Source organism: Piliocolobus tephrosceles, chromosome 3, assembly GCF_002776525.5.
Source record: "Piliocolobus tephrosceles isolate RC106 chromosome 3, ASM277652v3, whole genome shotgun sequence".
Taxonomy (NCBI): Eukaryota; Metazoa; Chordata; class Mammalia; order Primates; family Cercopithecidae; genus Piliocolobus; species Piliocolobus tephrosceles.
In genome coordinates this window covers 27,897,773-27,921,334 of record NC_045436.1, presented here as the reverse complement: position 1 = coordinate 27,921,334, position 23,562 = coordinate 27,897,773, and the positions used below count along the sequence as shown (strand labels likewise).

The 23,562-nt window shown below is 33.5% G+C and overlaps 1 protein-coding gene across 3 annotated transcripts in view; it reads right to left on the bottom strand.

Annotated features, from left to right (window-relative positions):
- FSTL5 (follistatin like 5) overlaps nt 1-23,562 on the bottom strand; it is a 1,059,117-nt gene that overhangs the window by 522,107 nt on the left and 513,448 nt on the right. For all 3 annotated transcript variants that reach the window (XM_031935303.1, XM_031935304.1, XM_031935305.1), the window contains exon 4: nt 16,328-16,576. In XM_031935303.1, coding sequence (XP_031791163.1) covers nt 16,328-16,576 — 249 coding nt within the window. The remainder of the gene's footprint in view (nt 1-16,327; nt 16,577-23,562) is intronic.

Below are 23,562 nucleotides of genomic sequence, written 5' to 3'. Positions count from 1 at the left end.
GATTAGTGCTAAGAACTAATATATAAATTATACAATTTATTTATTTTTCTCAGAATAAGAAAATGTACTATTGAAATTTATTTCAAATTGTTTATGAAAGCCACACTGGTAGTGTACAATTTCCATGAAAATTCTTTATGTATTTCTTTAGGACATATTCAGCAGGAACTCAGATTATAAAAGATATTCATGTTTTTAGAAAACAAAAGCAGAAAAAAAAACAATAAACCCAAAAATATGTACACATCTTTACTTAGTTAAGAGAAAATATTAAAATTAATAATGATTGGAGAATTAACACCAATATAAATGTACTTTCTTATTTAATTTGTTCTTTAATATTAAAATCATTGATTCCTCAGTCAGTCAACTATGAAGACATATGAGTGTAACATGAATGCCAGGCTTTTTAAAAAGTCATTGGTATGTTGTTATAATATTTGAGAAAATAAAACTTAATAATATTACTATTAAGTTTCATGTAAATCTATGTATATGTATATGTTTAAATGTATATTTATGAATTACCTAAATCTTGCCTAACATCATGAATTTATTATTACACACCTATCATATAAATGGGCAGTTGGAGACATTATGCTTTAACAAGCCTAATATCATGAATTTATCATTGTACAACTATCATATAAAGGGCAGTTGGAAGATATGCTTTAACAAGCCTAATATATAAAAACACACTTTATACTAAAGTAAATTAGGAAAAATTATCAGTTTGCTAAATAATTTTATTTTATAGATGTTCTTTCACATTATAGCTTCTTTGAAATTTTAAAAATGATTTAATTTATATATTATTTCATAAACAATGTTGAACAATATTGTCTTTGCTTAACAATAGACTATATCTGCAAGGCACTTCATATGTTACAGTTGGTGTTTAGTTAAAAGTAAGTGAACTTCTATGCTTACCTAGAGACGTTATTACCACATTGCAGATGTTCTGTGTTCAAAGAAAAGTTCCTTGAATGGCCTCTTTAAAAAATATCACTATAAAGCAGATGATGAGCCACTTTTTATTTTGGAAAACGATTATGACCAAATTTTGTGAATATGTGTTCATTTATTTATTTATTTGCTTAGAAAAAAAATTCAAGAAACAAAATACTGGTTTTATTCTGCTGATGTGAAGACTCTGGGGACTCACAAGTAGGTAAGAATAAAGAGCATAACCTTTGCCACTGATATTCAAAGCTAAGGAAACTCTGCGAATTAGACCAGTGGGGACCTAACTGAGATTGCCTGACAGAAGACCCTGACCCTTCAAAGTGCAACTAAGCAGAAGAGAGGAGGAATTCATGAGAACGATTTCTCCTGACCAGTATGGGGCTTCTGATTCAGTATGTGGCTAAGCCTGGAAGCTTCTCTGGGCCCCACCTTTAAGCAGCAATGTTTTAATCTATGATTTTGACATATGAATTCTGAAGTTAATGTCCAATATGTTTCAATCTGTGGTAAGTTCTCAGAATCAAAACTTCCAAACTCCCAAGTGACTATAAAAGACAGAAATTTTAGGATAGAAGAGTGGAAAAAGAGACTTGAGTGCCCTGAATAAAAGACACACCTAAGTCTCCCATGAAAATTACAAGAAACCAGTTGGAATCAAATCTTCACTGATACCAGGAATAATAATCCTACTTTCTTTCTTTAGTACTAGTTATTGATGGTTAAAGTAAATAAATTCACCAGTCTCCAGAGGTAGGAACAATGGCACCATTGGAATGACCAGAACAAGATTCAGGGCAAGTAGTTTGGTGAAAAGATATGTTTTGAAATAGCTAGAGGCTCGCTAAAATTGTTCAGTTGCTCTAATTTGATTGGAAATGAGGTTGGAAAATGGCTGCTTTTTATGTGCTTAACAGTTGAGTCTTAAATTTTTCTTAAAAAACAGAAGTCAGTAGATTTGGTTATAAATGGCATCCCTGCCCAGCCTCTTCAAAAAACCACTCTGCAAGGATGTACTTCTGTCAGGATTACTGCTTTTAAGTCTCAAAGACAGATGAAATGGTTCCTCTTTGGTGAGTGGGAAACTGAAGTGAGGGAGGGATTTGCCTCTGAATAACAAAGGCAAGTATTTGGAAGAAAATTTTATAAATATTTATGATGACCTGGAGTCAAATACAGCAAATATTGCTTATACAATAATGTCTAGATGTCTAGATAAGATTTGTATTTCTTTCTTCACTTATTTATTTTTTGTTGCTGTTGCTGAAATAATCAGAATTACATGGAAAGGGCATGATATACTCTTTATTTTACAAATTTATAGATATATTTAAATGGAATTTGTTTCCATGCCTGCTGCTTCCAGTAGATGTAGACACAGCAGTCACAAATTTATACGGAGGTTGGTATGCATACTTACTATGGAATTAATGAACAAAGCTGTTGCTGTGTGATACACTAGTTATTTTTGAGCTACAGAGATTGTGCCAATGTGTCGTGTAAATGTTTCCACTTGTTAAAATCTTTAAAGGCCAAAACATGTGCTATGTTACTCAGGCATATTTTTCCCTAGGATTTTAAAGTAATTTTGACATAAATTTAATTAAATCCCCAAATCCCACTCTAATGTTTTACAGACTGTCATCACAGCTAAATGCCATAGTTATTATTCTGAATATGGAAAACACACTCTATACAAACTTACATGCTCTTTTATGTTTCACTAAAAGTGCAATTGATATGGGTCTATATGCCTTTTTCAAGTAAAAGTTAAACAAGAATCGGTTCTATGGCCTTATACAGGGAATTAACACACACGATTTTATTTTGAAAATATGTAAATGTGAGGATATGCAAAAGACATTATGGGTTTTCATGGGGCATAAAAACTCCACCTCAAGGCTACAGCTGTATGGTTAATATTCTGCCTTTGGGACTAGATAAATGCACAATGACCAGACAGATACAATGCAAATGAGAAATTCCAGAAGTTTTTCTCCTTATAATATTCACTGTAGTCAAAATCTGCTATTCACCAGACATGGTTTTCTAAATTTTTTAATGTATGTATAAACTTCTGTATACACGGGTGCTGATACTATCACTTACTATCTGAAAGTCAGGGTCATTGAACAGCATCTCTCTAGGTTTTCAGAGTAAACTTAGCAAGGTTGATGATGAGGACTTTTTAAGGCAGACTGCCTACTTATTAAAACAAGATGCAGTATCTTTCAAAGCTGCAGGAGGTTAACGTGCATGACAAAAGGTGTAATTAATTCTCCACACATTCTTTTTGAGTTCTAACATCCATGCTGTTGTTTTCTTAAGTACCTCATTTGCTGCTATATATATGGTTCTCATGGATCTCTGCTCCATCTTTTAACACCTCATACTTAGTAATAATAAACTGGCGAAAGAAAAAATTGGATGTCCATGAATAATGACTGGATATAACATGGCACATATATATGATGGGGAACAAGTTTCATTTACAAAAGGCAGATAGGTTTGTTTTGACATAGAATGATTTCAATGTCCCTGAATATCAGGGACCGATGTTAATCTAACCTAAAAGAATGAGAGTCTCCTGCAATGGAAAAAAATATATATCATTGGCCATGAATTGATTTATCTCACCACTCACCTCTACCAATCTGGGAAAACTAAGACCGTGTTCTATTTCTATCTTTGCAGAGAACCTTAAGAATAGATCTGCCACCTGATTAGTTCCAATACATGATTATCAGTGAATAATTTTAAAAAACCCTATTTGTTCATACATATCTGTCCATGATACACATATGAACATATTTTATCTTTCTAGATATATTACATGAATTGCTACCTAAAATCTTTTTGACAAGCATGTAGCACTTTGAGCATTTATAAAATAATCAATTTATAAAATTAAGATATAATATTTCTTTCAATTAATTATACTAATGCTCAATTAAATTAATTCAATGTTCATCTATGTTTCTCAATTTTTAAAATAGCGGTTTCTTTTATTTTAGGAAAAAACTTATTAAAAATACAAAGTAAATGCCAACAACCCTGCAAATATCACATTGACTAAGTCAATCTGTATTCCATGATTAGAAGCCTGATAGATTAAAACATACACAAAATTAAAATATGTGTAACTTAGAAAAATTAAATTGAAAATGTTTTAGCTGCCCAAAACTTTATACACTTTGTTTATCTCAAAGCAGTTTCATTTGCCAAAGTTTAACCACAGCACAATGGCTAGTCTCAATAATGTTTACTTATAGCTTGCCTACGGAATTAGTAATAAAGTGATACAGTATTAGATATGTTTCAAGGTAACTGTTCATCCATACCATGTTTTGAAGAGTTGTCAATCTCCTTTTTTGTCATAAATAAACAAATTTTGTGTAATTTGTCCTATGCCTACTTTAGTGACCGCTCATTGACCGGAAATGGAAAACTCATTGAAATTCAACAGTACGTCTATATGCTTTCCAAATACCCAGGAAAGGTGTGTCCTGGTTTACCAGCCTAAGTAGAATCCATTACTAATGGTTTAACTAAGAGGTGCAGACGTAAATTGAATGCCAGCATTAAGAAGTTATCTCAAAAATATGTCATAAAATTTCAAGGATGTAGAGTTGGCTGGGGAGTTCATTTTGGTCCATACACAAGCTGAGGCTGAAGATCCCCATCAGGAGCTCTCTGGATACTAGAGTCTCTACAATAAAGCAGACATAACAAAATAATACTGCCCCTATGAGAGATGAAAAATAGGGCTTTGGATCCTTTCTTTAATTAGATTTTCTTCCTAGAAAAATAAAACTCCTGGTTAAAATGAATTCTTCAATTACTCAGTGCATTAATCTAAGCAGCTAACTCTATTTGGAGACAAGAATACCACCATGGAAGTCCATTGTCACTTTAAATTTGTGAACAGCAATATCATACTCCCTCAGCAGTGCTAGAATTCCTACACTACACTAGCAGTCTTTTCTTCTTCTCTGTTATCTCATATTTTTTTCTCTCGTAAAATTTCCCAAACCTTCTCTGTTACTTGCAACTGATGCTTCATTTCTTATTTCTTTGAGAAAAATATAAGCAATCTGATAAGAATAACACACATTTATACCATGAAATATACTCAGCTACCTGCATCCAATCTTGTTTTTCTTTTTTTTTTTTACTGTTCAATGAAGGAATAAGCCATGCTCTCATCTAAAGCTAAATCTGCCACTTATGTATTGGGTCTCATCCTCTCTACCACATCCAGAGGCTCTACTCCTGCAATTGCCCTGTTCCTCTTGCTGGATAATTTTTCCTTCTATGTTTCCTTATTCCCATCCACCTCTCCCTCCTGACAATTACACACATATATTGAATACTGAATACTGAACATTGAATATATGTGTGTAGTTATCAGGAGGAAGAGATGGATGGGAATAATTTTTTAGAATAAAAATTTTCTAATGATCTTAGTATCTCATTTCCTCAGCTCTTATTTTCTGTTTTACCAAAAGTTAACTGTGGCCTTAAAGTTTCCAAATCAATGCTCATTTCTCAAATCCTCATCATACTTGAATTCAGCAGCAATTAATTCAGCCCAATCTTCCGTTCTCCTTACGACTTTTTTCCCTGCCTTGGTTCTTCTTCTGCAACACTGGTAGCTATGCATCTGTCTCCTGTGCTTGCTTCTGCTTTTCTTCATGACCTCCAAAGATTGAAGTGCACCAGAGTTCCATCCTCAACTCTTCATTCTTCTCAATCTGCACTATTTCTTTACTTCATCCTAACTATACAGTCTCTTGGCATTTTCTCTTTATTGTCATACTTACAGCTCCTAAATATATGCCTTCCTGATCCAAACTGTATTAATTTCTACATGAATATCCAACTGCACAAATGACACTTTCTTTTGCTTGTCTAAAAGACTAATCTGAAATCACCATATACCTGTATATATACTCTCCTTGCATACATTAACAAGGAGATTCTAGTGTTTTACATTTCAGTAAATAGCTCCCCAATCTTCTGTTTGCTTAGCTAGTTTCTTTAATTACCATGAACTCCATATTCAGTCTGTGGCAAATTTTAGGTCAGATAGTCTGAAAACATTTTATCAGTGGCACTTCTGTCATCTTAAATGAAATTATCATCATCTCTGTATCTCTTTTGGACAATCACAAAAAGGCTCAAATCGAGCTTCCCTCTTACAGCTTGCTTCTTCATACTAATGAATTCTAATATAATCTAAGCATAGAAATAATTTATGTCCAGCCTTGGCAAATTTTTTCCACTTAACCGGACTACAAGGAAAACACTTTATTTATTTTTTCTATAAATCTGCCACAATTCTTAATGTATTATTCTGAACTCAAATATAAATTATGAATTGACTGCCACATTTTGATCTTTTTCCTGATCTGTCACTTGATAGCAACCAAGTTGTTATCCTCATCCTTTAAACGTTACTTACAGATGTATTTCCACACTTTTGCCTGTGAACTTCAAATCACAGTAATTGGAAAAGAAGCTTTGAAAATAAGTATCAGCTGTTTGAATCAACCATGATACCACTTTGTATATTACATCTCTACATAAAATTATTATGGATTTTTGAAAATCATTATTGATTTATGTTAGAAATAAGCAAAGTGAAAATTTCCATTCAGTATCTCCACCCTTAACACAAAGTTTTATGCTAGAACTATCTGTTAATAGTCTTTTCTCTATAAATTGTTTTATATGTGTATAATTGTGAGGAGATTTGGAGCCAAACATCTTATTCAGGGTACATATTCAAATTATAACCTAATTATGGTTCAATATTGTTTCTACATATTGAAGACTTTATTTCATCTTGTTCTGGAGAGTACATCTATTCAAGAACTTTGGCAATCATTTGTGTGCTCTTTAGCTATGGTGATGAGCAAAAAGCAGTGAAAAAATGTGATGACAATGCATGTTCAGGGGGGCTTTTGGAAAGATATTGTACTAACTACTAGAAATTCACATATTGACTAAAGGCACTTAAAGAAACAAGTTCTTAAAGTGATTGTCACATAAAGAAAGACATGACATGTGGAGCGTCTGCTGGAACACATAGCAGTCAATATATGAATGCTTCATCACAACCAGAAGTCTGATAAATAATTTCTAGCAAGATGATATGAAGCCTTAAACTAAAGCAATTAGCATATTACTGCATTAAATTAAATTTTAAAAAAATTGATTTGAAGACGGTTTTTTAAACTGCTTAACCTGTATGAAAAGAGCAATATTGTTAATTATTCATGCTTTTTTCATCATTCTGGAAAGTGCAGAATTTCCTTTATTTAATGTAATTCTATCCAAACACTTTTTTCACATAACTATCTGGATGATAAGGTACAAAGCTTTTCACTTTTCTCATTTGGTTTTAAAATTTTTATCAATAAGTTTTCCTATGCTCTCTGAAATATCTGTGGGTGCTCTTCAGAAAGAATTTCAGAAGTGAAATATAAATCAGACTAATAGAGAACACTTTTCAACTGTATTTTCTAGAACATTTTATCCTCAATTACATAGTCTGAATATAATCAATGAAAGGTTTTTTATCACTGTGTTTTTGCACAGAAATATAGAAGAAAAATCAATTATATTGAAAAAATTGTAAAAGGCATTCTTTGCTTTTCAATATTTTGTAAGTTACAGAAATATTGCATTCAGCATTTGACAAGAGGATACTGAGAAAATGAATATGATAAGTGAAATGTCTATGGGAGGTGATATGGTTTGATTGTGTCCTCATCCAAATCTCAACTTGAATTGTATCTCCCAGAATTCCCACATGTTGTTGGAGGGACCCAGAGGGAAGTAATTGAATCATGGGGGCCAGTCTTTCCTGTGCTATTCTCATGATAGTGAATAAGTCTCACAAGATCTGATGGGTTTATTAGGGGGTCATGCTTTTGCTTCTTCCTCATTTTTCTCTTGCCACCATCATGTAAGAAGTGCCTTTCACTTCCTGCCATGATTCTGAGGCCTCCCCATCCATGTGGAACTGTTAAGTTCAATTAACCTCTTTTTCTTCCCAGTCTAGGGTATGTCTTCATCAACAGTGTGAAAATGAGCTAATATGGTAAATTGGTACCAGTAGAGTAGTGCATGGCTGAAAAGCTACCTGAAAATGCGGAAATGACTTTGAAACTGGGTAACAGGCAGAGGTTGGAACAGTTTGGAGGGTTCAGAAGAAGACAGGAAAATGTGGGAAAGTTTGGAACCTCCTAGAGACTTCTGAATGGCTTTGGCAAAAATGCTGATAATGATATGAACAATAAGATCCAGACTGAGGTGGTCTCAGATGGAGATGAGAAAATTCTTGGGAGTTGGAGCAAAGGTGACTCTTTTTATGTTTTAGCAAAGAGACTGGTAGCACTATGCCCCTGCCCCAGAGATTTGCAGAACTCTGAACTTGAAAGAGATGATTTAGGGTATCTGGTGGAAAAAATTTCTAAGCAGCAAAGCATTCAAGAGCTGACTTAGGTGCCATTAAAAGCATTCCATTTTAAAACGGAAACAGAGCATAAAAGTTCAGAAAATTTTCAGCCTGACAATGCAGTAGAAAAGTAAAATGCATTTTTGAGGAGAAATTCAAGCCAGCTACAGAAATTAGCATAAGTAGCAAGCAGCCTAATGTTAAACTCCAAGACCATGGGGAAAATGTCTCCAGGCCACGTCAGAAACCTTCATGGCAGCCCCTTCCATCACAGGCCTGTAGGCCCAGGAAGAAAAAGTGGTTTGGTGGGCTGGGTCCAGGGTCACTGTGTTGTGTGCAGCCTACGGATATGGTGCCCTGTGTCCCAGTCACTCCAGCCATGGCTGAAAGGGGCCAAGATACAGCTTGGACTGTGACTTCAGAGGGTAGACGCCCCAAGCCCTGGCAGCTTCCATGTGGTATTGAGCCTGTGTGTGCACAGAAGTCAAGAATTGAGGTTTGGGAATCTCCATCTAGATTTCAGAAGATGTATAAAAATGCCTGGATGCCCAAGCAAAAGTTTGCTACAGGGGCGGAGCACTGATGGAGAACTTCTGCTAGTGCAGTGTGGAAGAAAAATGTGGGGTCAGAGCCCTGACACAGAGTCCCTACTGGAGCACCACCTAGTGGAGCTGTGAGAAGAGGGCCACTGTCTTCCAGACCCTCGGATGGTAGATCCACTGACAGCTTGCACTGGGTACCTGGAAAAGCCACAGATACTCAATGTCGGCCATGAAAGCAGCCAGGAGGGAGTCTGTACCTTGTAAAACCACAGTGGCAGAGCTACCTAAGACCATGGGAACCTGCCTGGATATGAGACCTGGAGTCAAAGGAGATCATTTTGGATATTTAAAATTTGTCTGCCCTGCTGGATTTTGGACTTGCTAGGGCCCTGTAACCCCTTGGTTTTGGCCAATTTCTCCCACTTGGAATGGCTGTATTTACCCCAATACCTGTACCCCCATTGTATCTAAGAAGGAACTAGCTTGCATTTGATTTCACAGGCTCATAGGTGGAAGGGATTTGCCTTGTTTCAGATGAGACTTTGGACTGTGAACTTTTGGGTTAATGCTGAAATTAGTTAAGACTTTGCGGGACTGTTGGGACGGCATGGTTCATTTTGAAATGTGAGAACATGAGATTTGGAGGGACCAGGGTTGGAATGATATGGTTTAGCTGCGTCCCCACCCAAATCGCAACTTTAATTGTATCTCCCAGAATTCCACGTGCTATGAGAGAGACAAAGTAGAAGAAAAACTATTTGAACTGATGAAATATTCTTGATTTTTTCTGTCACTTTTGACTATTGTGCCCATGACTAGTAGTGGAATATCCATACTTCCATAAAAAAACACAAAATAAAATAGTAAGCTCAAACACATATTTCACATCTTGAAACTAAGAAAAAAGAAACAGCATGAAAATGTATAAAAACAAGACAAGACTATCTAATTATTTGAATGTTAAAGTTAATTCTTATATATACGTTACAGGGGAAAATTTGACAGAAATTAAATGCAGTAACAAACCCACTGCATAATCACTAAAATTTTTTTTGGGGGGGAAATGTAGTGGAGTGGTAAAATAATATTAAGTTATAGATCTGATAGATATTCTATTTGTCATAAAAGATAAACAAAATTAACCTGCAATAAATCATCAGTAAGAAAGATGACAAGGAGTTAAAGTTTTACAAATGTCACTCAATAACAAATATATTTCCAAACTCACTGTAGTTATTTTTTCTTTAAATATAATTATCTAAAATCAGAAAATTGACCGCCACCAATTAGCCTATTATAATCTTGTAAACTCATTTCTATGTTAATTTGACCAGATATAAGACTATAATCCAATATAAACTCAAAAGAAAATATGTATGACTTCACAGACTCAAGTCTGAAAATTTATTATAATCAAATGTGTCATTTACTAAAGTTCTAGTCTTAAACCCAATAATAATTTCTTATTGTGTTCCTCTGTTGGTCAATAACTATGTTAAATGCATGATTTAATCTTCACCAATACCATAGATGGCAGGTTGCTTCTAAATGATGTCAAGTAGTCATATAGAAATCACTGTTAAAAGTAAAATGTATTAAGAAACATAGGCAAGTGAGATATTACAATATTGTAGCCTTAGGCAGACGTATTTGGAACAAACATGCACTAAATGGGAAGCCTCTGCCCTTGGTTCCTGTCCCAGTTCAGGTTAACTTACTGTGAGAATGTTGACAGGCCATTTTTAAAACTGTAAGTTTGTTGCCTTCACTATAGTATATTGGCTTGTTAAAAGTATTAATAATTTAATATTTGTGAAAGTGTTTTAAAATAAATAATACTCAATTTGTTATTATTATCACTACTCCTGCTGGCATTCTTTGTATCTCTTCCCCCCATAATCCCCCTCACCCTTTCCCTATCTGTCTCTCTTCTTTTCTTTTCCCTTTGTCTCCCTTTCTCCCACCTTCCCACTCTCTGGTAACATTTGTTGAATAGTCCTAATGTCTAATATCCCAAAATCCCAAAATGATTGACGAGTCTGCCTAAGTATTAATCACCTCTTTTAGATTATTTTATTATACATATATAAAACATTTATCATATATCTACTATGTATTTATAAATGGCAGGTAAACATATCAAATATGTAAGGTTTCACATCACCGAATTAAAAAATGTTAACATAGATGTGCCAAACATAAAAGATTAATAAAATTGGTTTTGGTGTTGTGGGTATTAAGTGAATTCAGAGGAACTGTCAACACTGTGTGCCAGTATTCTGGCCTCAAAAAAGTTTATCTACATTTCTTATTGTCCAAATTATGTATTTCATCATCAACCTGCAGTTTCAGTTGGCTAATACTGACTACAAAAACAAAACAGAACAAACAAACAAAAATCTGGATATCATTTTTCAGTGTATATAGATTTATTCAGGCTGCTATTTTTGTTTAAATGGTATAAAAGGCTGTATTAACATAAAACAGAAGCTTTACAAAAGTGCCCTTACTAAAAAAAAAAAAAAAATACATGTGGATTAGCACATGACATTTACTAATGTATTTTATTTATTTATTTATTTATTTTATTTTATTTTTTTTTTTTGAGACGGAGTCTTGCTCTGTCACCCAGGCTGGAGTGCAGTGGCCGGATCTCAGCTCACTGCAAGCTCCGCCTCCCGGGTTTATGCCATTCTCCTGCCTCAGCCTCCCAAGTAGCTGGGACTACAGGCGCCCGCCACTTCGCCCGGCTAGTTTTTTGTATTTTTAGTAGAGACGGGGTTTCACTGTGTTAGCCAGGATGGTCTCGATCTCCTGACCTCGTGATCCGCCCGTCTCGGCCTCCCAAAGTGCTGGGATTACAGGCTTGAGCCACCGCGCCCGGCTACTAATGTATTTTAAATTACATCTGGCAGCCAGTTTTTTAGCCTAAAATCTACAAATTCCTTCTTAAAAAAAAAAAGAAAGAAGAAAGTAAAAAATCAGGTAAAATAACTAATTTAAATATGTAATACAAAAGTCTGTTCAGTTTATGTCTCAAAGATGGAAACAATGTCAGATCTCATGCTAATCGTGCACAGATAGCTGTGACAACCATATTTCTCAAGTTGTTATTGTTTGCGATGCACATTTAAGTGCACAGAACATTTGCCTTTATGGCAGTTTTATTCTCAGCACAGTAAATAGCAGAAGGGTTTCTGTTCAATTGACTCTCATAAAAGGTTTAAATCCCTGTTCATTTTGGCATAGGTTATATCTTGAGTTTCTTACTCCAGTTTACATCTATACTCTGAGTAGTATAGATGTTTTGTATGAGGGAATGACCAGATGCCAGGGTGAGAGGAAATTGTGCTTGCTTTAAGGGATGTTGCGAATTGCTGCAGTTAGAAAGCCCTTTGTGAGGGAAACGACTTTAAGGCAGAACTGTCTCATCACAAAAATGAACAGCTAAGCATTTTATAAAAATAGAATGTTTTATGTTACAATGAGCATCATCACAAAGTATCTGATGCCAATAAACAAATACTACAATATTCTATATCCGATTATAGCCAGCTATTTCATGATCAAATAAATGTGAATAGGAATAAATTAGAAAAATATTATATGCATAGGTATATTGTTTATTTTATCTATAGTTCTACAAATCATCAATCACTAAAAAGTTCTTGGTAAATTTACATGTATATTTAAAAGTCAATAGTAATAAAAAATGTTGAGATTACCACAGAGGCATTTCAATATGTAACTCAAGTAATGGAAAGACGATATACAGGTATAGGTATACATAAAAATATTTTATATAGAAATGTAGATGTTTTAGCACAGATTTTAACTTTAAAACAATGCATCAATACACCTGATTCTACAAATCTGAATTATTTTAATAATTTTTTTTTTTTCTTTTGAGACAGAGTCTTGCTCTGCCACCCAGGCTGGAGTGCAGTGGCATGATCTCTGCTCACTGCAACTGCAACGTCCGCCTCCCAGGTTCAACCAGTTCTCTGCCTCAGCCTCCCAAATAGCTGGGATTACAGGCGCCTGCTACCACGCCCAGCAAATTTTTTTTGTATTTTTTTAGTAGAGACAGGGTTTCACCAAGTTGGCCAAGCTGGTCTTGAACTCCTGACCTCATGATCCACCCACCTCAACCTCCCAAAGTCCTGGGATTTCAGGTGTGAGCCACTGCACCCAGCCTTAATAAGTTTAAATATAAACGACAAATATAAATCTGATATAAACAAACAGGACTTACGTTAAAGTGCAAATCAGTAAGGAATAATGCAAATCTTGCTTTCTTTAAAAATTTTTACATATCTTCCAATATTTTTCCAGGAATTTTTAATTAAAATTTTCTTCATGAGATGCATTTGTCAGATATAATACAGACATATCCCATGTATCTTTACCCAACTTCTCTTAAAGGTAATATTTTGTATTATTAGAGTACAATATCCTAACCAGGATATTGACTTTACCACTATCCCTAGGTCTTACCAAGACTTCCTGTTTTATTTCCACCATTTGCATATATATTTTAATTTTACCACATATGTAGGTCTCTGTATTCATCAAGATAGTCAAGAAGATACAGAAGGGTAAAGATCTGCTACTAATTTTTTAAATAAATTTTAAAGTACCAAAAATCTTTTACAGCAGGGGGTTAGCAAACTTTTTCTGAAAAGATCCACATAAGAAGACATTTGGCATTTAGAGGTCGTAAGATCTCTATTGCAACTACTCAACTCTCCTTTCCCAGTGGGTGTAGCTGTGTTTCAATAAAACTTTACAGAAAAATACAGATTGTGAACTGGATTTGGCCAACAGTTTTTTTAACATTCTAAGGTTTTCACAACCACCTTTTAAAAATCTAAAAGTAGCAAATATATTTTCTGTTTTTTTAAATTTACCTTTTCATTTTTTTCTTTAAAAAATACCTAAATGAATATTCAGTTTTGCAGTTCTTTAACCTAATATTTTGATTTGCTTCTTCCACTGGGCCCCTAGAGCAAGCAATATAACTTGCTGAAACTCCACAAAAAATATAATTCACAATTATAAGATTAATTTTAGCTATCAAATTAATATCAGGCCTCAGCTTTACAGAATCTTCTTTTACAATCAAAACTTGGCCCAATGCACACTAATAAGACAGGCAATTTACTGTTTTGGTTTATATTATTTACTGCCTTCTGATGAAATAAAGTCTTTTTATGAGTTAGTTGTATATTAGGCAAAACACCAAGTTAAGTATCTAAGTGAAAAAAAGACCTATAATTTCTGAAACCTGGAAAATATGCTAACCCTTGGTAAATAACCCAGACAGTATAAATGAAATTTTAATACTACACATGATGAGAAAGTATTTTTAAGCAACAATAGATCTAATAAATATGTTTAGTATAAGACTGAAGTTCTTCAAACCATTACTTTATATGTTTACTTTATAATAAAATCAATCTATTGTTCATCTATCCTATCCTGACATTGAATGGTATTATGCCTAAGCATACAGCTACAAAACAGAACATTAAATACACCAAACTATTTTTCCCACATGATATTCACATATGTTTATTTACTTGTTTTTTTGAGACAGAGTCTCTTTCTGTTGCTTAGGCTGAAGTGCAGTGGCACAATCTCGGCTCACTGCAAACTCCACCTCCTGGGTTCAAGAGATTCTCCTACCTCAGCCTCCCGAGTAGCTGGGATAACAGGCACCCACAATCACTCCCAGCTAATTTTTGTATTTTTGTAGAGACGGGGTTTCATCATATTGGCCAGGCTCGTTATGAACTCCTGACCTCAGGTGATCTGCCCACCTCGGCCTCCGAAAGAGCTGGGATTACAGGCGTGAGCCACTGTGCCAGGCCCCCACATGATATTTAATATTATGTGTTTCCATATGGATGTCAGGTGAACAAACCTTCAATTTATTTGAGAATATGATGCTAAGTTAAAATATTTGAATAGTTACATATATATTATGCACATACTTTCATAGTGTCAGGTATCAGTGCAATAGTATAATTTCCACTGTACCATCTTGTGTCAAAAGGACAGGAAAAAAATTCTCTAATATTTTACAAACATTAAGTATTTGTAAAATAGATTTGATAGAAAAGGGAATTGAACTAAACTTGAAATCTAAGTATCTGTTATCCTTTTGATAAAAGAAGGGCATTTACTGTCATAAAATTCTCTGCACATGTATATAAGAGGCACACAGTACACTATGGTAAGTAAATTATCCTAGTTTTACTTCAAATGTGTTAAAGGATTTCTAGCAGCAACAATAACAGAGCATTGCATCTTGCATCATCTGAAAAGCTCTGCATGTCATTTTTAAATCACGTCGGAAATAATATTGTGTTAGAGTAAGTTTGAAAAAGGATAATTTGTAATTATTCAATTTACCTTAATAGGTGGATGAGTGGAGTATAATAAAATTATTTTTCAGCCATACATTTAAGCTAGGAATAAAAATATTAAACAAGTTTTTAAGTATAAATACATTTCAGAAATATTCTGAGAAACTGGGACTTGGCACTGACCAAAGATTAGAAATCAGATTAGTTACTGATGGAAGTTCTACACATTTAACTCTAGAATTTCAGACTGAGTCATGACTATAAATGAGAAAATATTTCCAACAGCATGAACAAGAAAACAACAAATAAATGTATAAAAATTGAATGATGTTAAAACTGTTCAATGATTTATTTATATGGCATGTAAAAATAATGTATTGAATTACAAATTCAGTACTTTTCTATAAACCAATTGATTTTCAAATGCATGAAAGTGAATACCAGTACTTTAAAATTTTTAAACCGTGGTTATCTCTGATTCACTAATGAGACTTAGCATGAGTTCTTCTAGTTATTTCAGTGGGCATCTACTGGTTCCATATAATTTGAATTACATGGTGCAAACTGAAACCATCATTTTTAATCAGGAAGGAATGAAATGCTATCACAGCATGGCTTGGCACTCACTAGTCCCTCAGTTCCACTCCAAGTGCTTTTTACTGGTTGAATTTGGCCTGTAGACTGAATTGGCCACCCTGTGTCCCTAAGATAATTCATGATTGGGAAGCCATATGGTGCAATGCTGAAATCTATATTAAATTTTGAGTCATATTTTGGCCAGCTTTATTCTTATAACTGAATATCAGAACTGTTTCCATGTAAATTTCCACACACTGCTACTTAGTGGAGCACTTAGGCTATTTTGTTTTTCTTTTCCTTTTTAGACCCTTGCTGATATACAATTGCTAGCGTTTAATCTTAAAGGCACTAGTTGAGAAAGAAAAGAAATAGAGTGCGGTGACACTTAAGGTTCACCCTGCATTTACCTTTAAAGAAGCAGTCTTCATTGTGAACAATGGTAATCTTTTCTTTTTTCAGGCAAGCAGCTCTGTGCACTTCACAGTGGTTTTCATAGAATTCTCCATCAGATCCACACACAGGTTTGTAGTGCCGTTTGCAAAGGTCCATGCAGGCACATTCTGCTTGCCCGGTCTCTCTGCCGATAACACAGTGTCTTCCCAAACCACAGTACTTATTTTCACACGATCCAAAAGGGCCATCCTGAATCATAAATCCTGAAGAATTAAAAAAAATTGAAAAACTTTTGGTTCATTTGTCCAAATAATATATGCATTTCAGAGTATCAAATGGAAAACAAGTGTTCTAAGAAAAGCATAGTATCTTGTATTCAAGGCTCAATTTTCAGTGGTGGAGATGCTTACATAAATAACTGCACAAGAACTTTCTCAAAATGCTTTCAGCATTCTTCCCTTCTTCCTCTCCTCTCCTTGAGCTCTCTTCTCCCTCCCCAGAGGAGTGTAGTGCTTAGTGACAAGGTCTGTAAAGCTTAACTGCTGAGACCAAATCCTGGCTTGACCATTTACTAGTTTTATGTTTTGGATAAATTCCTTCCTTGTGCCAAGTTGTCCCATCTGTAACATGGGAATAATAGTATGGACCATCTCTAGAGTTGTTCAAACTATTATATGTAATAATCCATAGAAAGCACATCCTTGGAACATGATAGATGTTTCATAAATGTTAGCTTTTACAGTGACAGAATTGTAGATAGGAGAAAGTAAATGTATACATACAAGGCAGAAAATGTAAGGAGACAGGAGTGGAAAATAACTGTCTCTTGAAAACTGTTTGATATAATGATCCTTTCTTATTTTGACCTTTGCCACCTGACACTCACTGACGCATATCATGATTAAATCAACAAATCATGAAGAATTATATTTTCTTGTTACTTATACAGTCTAATAAACTCAATTTGCATCAGAAATGTTTAAGTGAATCCAGCAGTCTTGTACTAAGGCTGAAATTAGCAACTTCAATTCCTTATGCTTCTCTAAGCAGATTTAGCTTTGAGAATTTTAGAAAATGAAAAATGGCAGTAAATTGAATATACATATGCACATACATACGCATAGATATGTATACACATATGTATACACATATACATGTATATATATATTTAGCATCAATGACACTGATGTATTAAAAAAAGAAAGTAAATATTTGAAAGGTTACAAGCACAACTTATAGTAATTTTTTGAGTATTTAGTATATATTAATATTTTCAGCTGTTTGTTTAAGCCGTTGCTACGTAACAGCATCATAATAATTAAGAACATGGATTCTGATCCAGAGTTTAAATCCCTAGTTGCAAGTTTTAGGGCCCCAGGTGGTTACTTAACACATCAATAACTCAGATATAACTCAGGTTCCTCATTTGTAAAATAGGGATAACAATACTGTATCCTCATAGTTTTATCAAGATTAGAGGGTTGCAATTGGCACATATAAAACTCCTTGTAAGTGTTACTTATTATTATTATCAGCTCTTCAAAAATTGGTTTTGATAAGGACATAAATATGTGAATGGAAATGTATTTAATCAATTTAGTTCTTTTTTAAAGGAAGCTCATACATTAATTTTATTTTCATATTTATGCATGAATTTTCTAATGGAATTTAAATTAGCAAAATTAAAATTGTACAAAAAGATCAACACTACCACTGGCATATTTTTTAAAAAACTAACTTTATATTTTCTGATACCAGTGAAAATTAGAACAAATCTACTTGTAAAAAATTTCAAACTATTTCACTCTTTGATAAAATATTATAATTATTGATGAAGCATTCCATGAAATTTAAAACAAATAGATGGAAAAATAATTTATTGAAAAGATATTTCCGAAGTATCTCCAATGTTATTTTGAATGTTGATAACTCACTGAAATATTTGAATACCTGGGTGATGAAATAATCTGTATAACAAATTCTCATGACACCCATTTGCTTATGTAACAAACCTGTACATGTATGCCTGAAATTAAAATTTAAAAAAATTTGTACAAAAAATCAATTTTGGAAAATTTATGTAATGCAGTAGTTCTTGAATTTTGGCATGCTTACAATCACCCAGAGAAGTTGTTAATATACAAATTATTTTCTCCACCTCACCCCAGAATTTCTGATTCAGTAGATCTCGAGTCTAGTCCAAGATTTATATTTCTAACAAGTTCCCAGGTGATGATGATATTGCTGCTTCCAGGACCAAACTTTAGGGCACTGACTTACTGAAATCCTAACTCATAATTAAAATATATAACACTAAGGGAAAGACTAGGTGAATAATTTTAAAATGCTCTTAAGTGGAAAAAGATTAGAAGTTAATGCTATAATCAAAACCTTATAAAATAATGCAATTATTTGGAAGATACTAGGAAAAGAAATTTAAAAATGAACATAGTTGATTAGTAAGGTTGACATGGTATTGGGTAAGTTTTGCTATTTTTACTTGATTGCTTTTTAATGTTCGATATGCTAAATTAAATAAGCAGGAGTCCATTAGCTTGAAGCTGTCTCTGTATTTTGAGTTCCTAAGAAACTGTACCCTAACTTATCAGTATGTAAACAAGCCAAAACTAATTTTAGGAATATATTTTTGTAACAAACAATCAGGTTTCAGCCAATCACAGGAAGCCAATTTATCAGATCAGTTCCAAAAAAGGCAAATGCTTCATCCAACCATGGCCAAATAACATAGATGCCTAGTGGTAGCCAAGCAGGTCATTTATTTACTTTGGTTCTGTGTTTGGCCTGTAATAGCTCACCGCTAGGTGGAGCTTTCTGAATCTCTTCTAGTCCTGAGTGTTGCCAGATTGCTGAATTGTTCTTTGTGCAAACTCCGTTAAATTTAATTTATCTGAACTTTAAAAAAAAATTAATGTGCTAAAAGAAAGTCCAAAATTACATCAATTATTACTATAAAATAAAGTAGAATACTTTAATGTAAAGTATAAAAATACTGATTTCGAAATAGAAAAATATTTCCTCGTCCTTATGCCAGTATTGAATTAAGCAAATTGTTGATTTAATGTTTATAGAGTCTGTATGGGGCTGCCATTATAATAGAGAAATTTGGCCGGGCGCGGTGGCTCAAGCCTGTAATCCCAGCACTTTGGGAGGCCGAGACGGGCGGATCACGAGGTCAGGAGATCGAGACCATCCTGGCTAACACGGTGAAACCCCGTCTCCACTAAAAAATACAAAAAACTAGCCGGGCGAGGTGGCAGGCGCCTGTAGTCCCAGCTACTCGGGAGGCTGAGGCAGGAGAATGGCGTAAACCCGGGAGGCGGAGCTTGCAGTGAGCTGAGATCTGGCCACTGCACTCCAGCCCGGGCGACAGAGCGAGACTCCATCTCTAATAATAATAATAATAATAATAATAATAATAATAATAATAATAATAATAGAGAAATTTGATTCACATACTTATATTTTGTATAATTTTATATCTTTTTTTTACTATCAAACAATGAGTTAAGATTTTTCAAGAGTGTTTTATTTTAGAATTGAAGAGTGAGCTAATGTTTTAAAAGTCTGAACATTTTACATTTCAGTCACAAATTGAGGTAGCTTTCTGAATCAGTGCAATTTCCCAATTTTAGAGGAATGCTCTACTATAACATGTCATATCTACCATATATATGTTGGTCACAAAATTTCTCATATTTTCTCTTAAATCCTTTCTCTTAAAGCCTGTACTCTAGTTCAGAGATTTGAATTAGGATATTTTCCATTTTGTAGAAGTTAATGAACTATTTTACACTAGCTAGAAGCTGTGTGTTGCATGTAACTGCTACAATTAAAGGAAATTCAATTAATTCATATGCAATCCAAAGAAAGCTCGTATTATGTAAATGAATAGCTAGAACATACCCTTTCTGACAGTAATTATCCATGACTAATGCCGAACTTAAGTTTCAGCTGAGATTAAATCAATTTAATCTGATCAACGTGTCAAAGATTTCTTCTAACTACATTCAGTCAGATAACACACTAAATGAATTTTAATCAAGAACTTATATCCTGGTAGCTTATAGCTTGATAAAATAGCATTTGTTCCCCAAAAGGATTATATATTTAACAAGTTCATATTTTATAAGTATTATTCCTTCAGAGCATTACAAAACTTCCACAAATTTAAAAAGAGATAAAATATTAAAAGATTAAACATATCAAGCAATAGCAAAATAATTCCCTATTGCTCTAAGATGGCATTATCAGATTCTCAATAATGAATACAATTATCTTAAAATATATATTTATGTTTATATTCTTGTCAATATCTAATATATCAGCTGATATGCATAGAGTGGATCTAAATTGAAATAAACTTTAATTTTAATAAAATACAATTATTTTTATGAGCAAGGTGGTATGCTGATTGGTATAGGATACACAAAAAGAATAATCATTGACACTTGACTCTTCAAGTGGCTTACAAAGAGCATAGGACAGGACTTGAACATGCTTAAGTAGAGAGGCTAAGATATAGGGGGACATTTAAGGGCACAAAGGAGATTGAGATAATGTGAGACCTCACAAACAATGTACCATGTAATACAAACAATTGAGGGTTTGTTTAAAGAATGAGTTAAGAGTCCAATGGCTGATAAGAGGATATACAGGGCATGGAATAGAGACAGATGTAGGATTTAAATCAATAATAAAAGAGGGAGGAAAGAACCAGATTTTGAAGTTAGCTGTCTTTAAGTATTATTGTGGAATATTGATATATTGTTGTTTTTAAAGCATCAAGTTATTTGAGGTGCTCATTAGCTCATAAAACGTTTTATGTTAAAGTACAAAATATAAGTATTATGTTCACAATTATTTGTTAAAAAGAATAACAGATTTTGGCCATAGAACAGAATTTGAGTCTTTGCTTTTCCATTACACTCTGGTGTGACCTCAGCCAGGCTGCAATCCCTTTGGGCCTTCTGTTCTAGTAGTAAAATAAGAGGTAACCGGCACTTTATCTTTGGATTTGCTCTCATCCAAAAAATCCTTTAATTTAATAAAGCTCAGCAAAATGCAGTTCTAATGAAAGCTACTGTATGGTGAGTATATTTAGTAAGTTTTCTCTATAATGTCTAGTATTTATAGCTCACCTGCCTTGAACAATCATATACTTCTCTAATTTAAATCATATTTACATACTCTAGAAATAGCCTCAGCTATGCAAAATACAGGAGAATTTTGACTTCGATTTTCTAAATTACGCTTCTAAGACTTTGATTTACTTTTTGTTTCATGCTAATATGGTGCAAAAGTAACTGTGGTTTTTGCCATTACTTTCAATGCGTTTTTACAATTTGAGTTTAAAAATCAGAATCCTTTATTTGTATTTTGACTACAAGTATGATTTTTAGGCAAGTTAGTTAAAAATCTCTGAACTTCAGTTTTCCCATTTAACTAGAACATAGTAGGAACTCAGTAACTATTACTGCCATGAATATGTAAAATGAAGATAATAATAATTATCGTAATAATAATATCATGTGGTTGTTAAGAATATTAAATTGAATGATGCACTGAAAATTCCTGGTATAGGATATCTGCTTAATGAATGTATTTATTACTGTTATTAAGAATTATCATTTATTATAGATTTGGTACATAGAACATATTGACTTAGAATCATTGAGTTAAATAAATGACTGCCTCTACAGCTCTTGTTATTATTATAGGCATTGGAAATGCATTTAGGGGAGTGTTACAGCATGTGTGTTCCCAAAATATGCTCTAAAAATTTTCATGGACATTCACTGTATAAGAATTTCTTTCAGCTGCAAAAAGAAAAAAAGGAAGAAGGAAAAATTCAAAATTACATTATACAATTACATATTTTGATTTAGAATTAAGTATAATATTTTGGTGATGTCTTGCTACCCACAAATGGAAAAATTGTGAAACTCTCTATTACTTACAAAATAACAATTTCCTGTTGCACACTGTAAATTCTAACAAAAATGCATTCCAACCTCACAAACTTTATGGCAAGGGGCAGTTCAAGTAAACACGGGAATGCCCACAGAAGATTGAGCACAGTATGATCTTTTCATGACCTATAATAATTGGGATGTGTGTTTCCTGCTGCTATTTTGCAAAGTCGGTCAAAAAAGGCTGCCTGACTAAAAGTTTGCCCAGTGTGCTACTATTGAACGACAATCCTTTTGAACAGTCACATAATCTGTAGTTCAGTGAGTTTGAACCCTTCTTTTCTACCTTATTTTAGACAATCCATTGCTTCTGCAAGCTTCTTCATGTAATTCTGCAACAGATGAAGGTGTGTTTTTTTGTTGTTTTTGTTTTTGTTTTTTTAAGAAGAGGCCAGTATGAAAATAATAAGTAGAAAAAAGCCAGGGATCCAGGTAATTTACATCCATCCAAGTTATAATTTCTTTTCATGTTAATGAATGTTTGCTAGGGGGTATAATTTTTGATGTGTCATTTCAAGAAGTTAAGTGATTTGAGATCAGTACCTAATATGGAAACAGTTATTTCTTATTTGATGTTCTCAACTGAAGTGTGATAATTCTGAAAGCAGAACAGAGTGTGATACAATCTTAACACTCTTTCCAACCTCAACATGCAACCTTGATAACAAATTCCACAAAGGTTTTTCTAATTATTAATTGTTTCCTTTCTAAGTTCTATCTAAAGTGGTGATTTCTCTTATTATCTTAATATCTCCATCCCATTGAAAAATTAGTCATACTTATCATTATACACTTTGGCTAAAAGTACTTATTTAGATGATAAGTTGGTTAGAAGCCAAAGAAATTTCACTGTCTCCCTTAGAACTACTTTAACATTATAAATAGATTGGTAGATATAGAGACAGAAAGACACATAGACCATATGTGAATTTATGATATTTAAGGTCTTCTTTTAGATAACTAAGACTTGTGAACATTAGAAACAAAATATTTGTTCTAAAGTGTTTTAATTCAGTAAATTATTTGAGTGACATTCAGAAAAAAGTAAATTGTTTTGCTCAATAGTTAGCTGCCACTCTCCTCTATAAATCATGTTGATCTAGATAATAAATAAGAAAATAAATCAATTAACATAAATAAAAATAGCATTTTATTTTATATAAATCTATGCAATGAGAGAAAAGGCATATGCTAAATCATCTGAGAGACTTAAAATATTTCAGGCTTTGGAATAAACCCAACACTTAAAAAAATCTTAT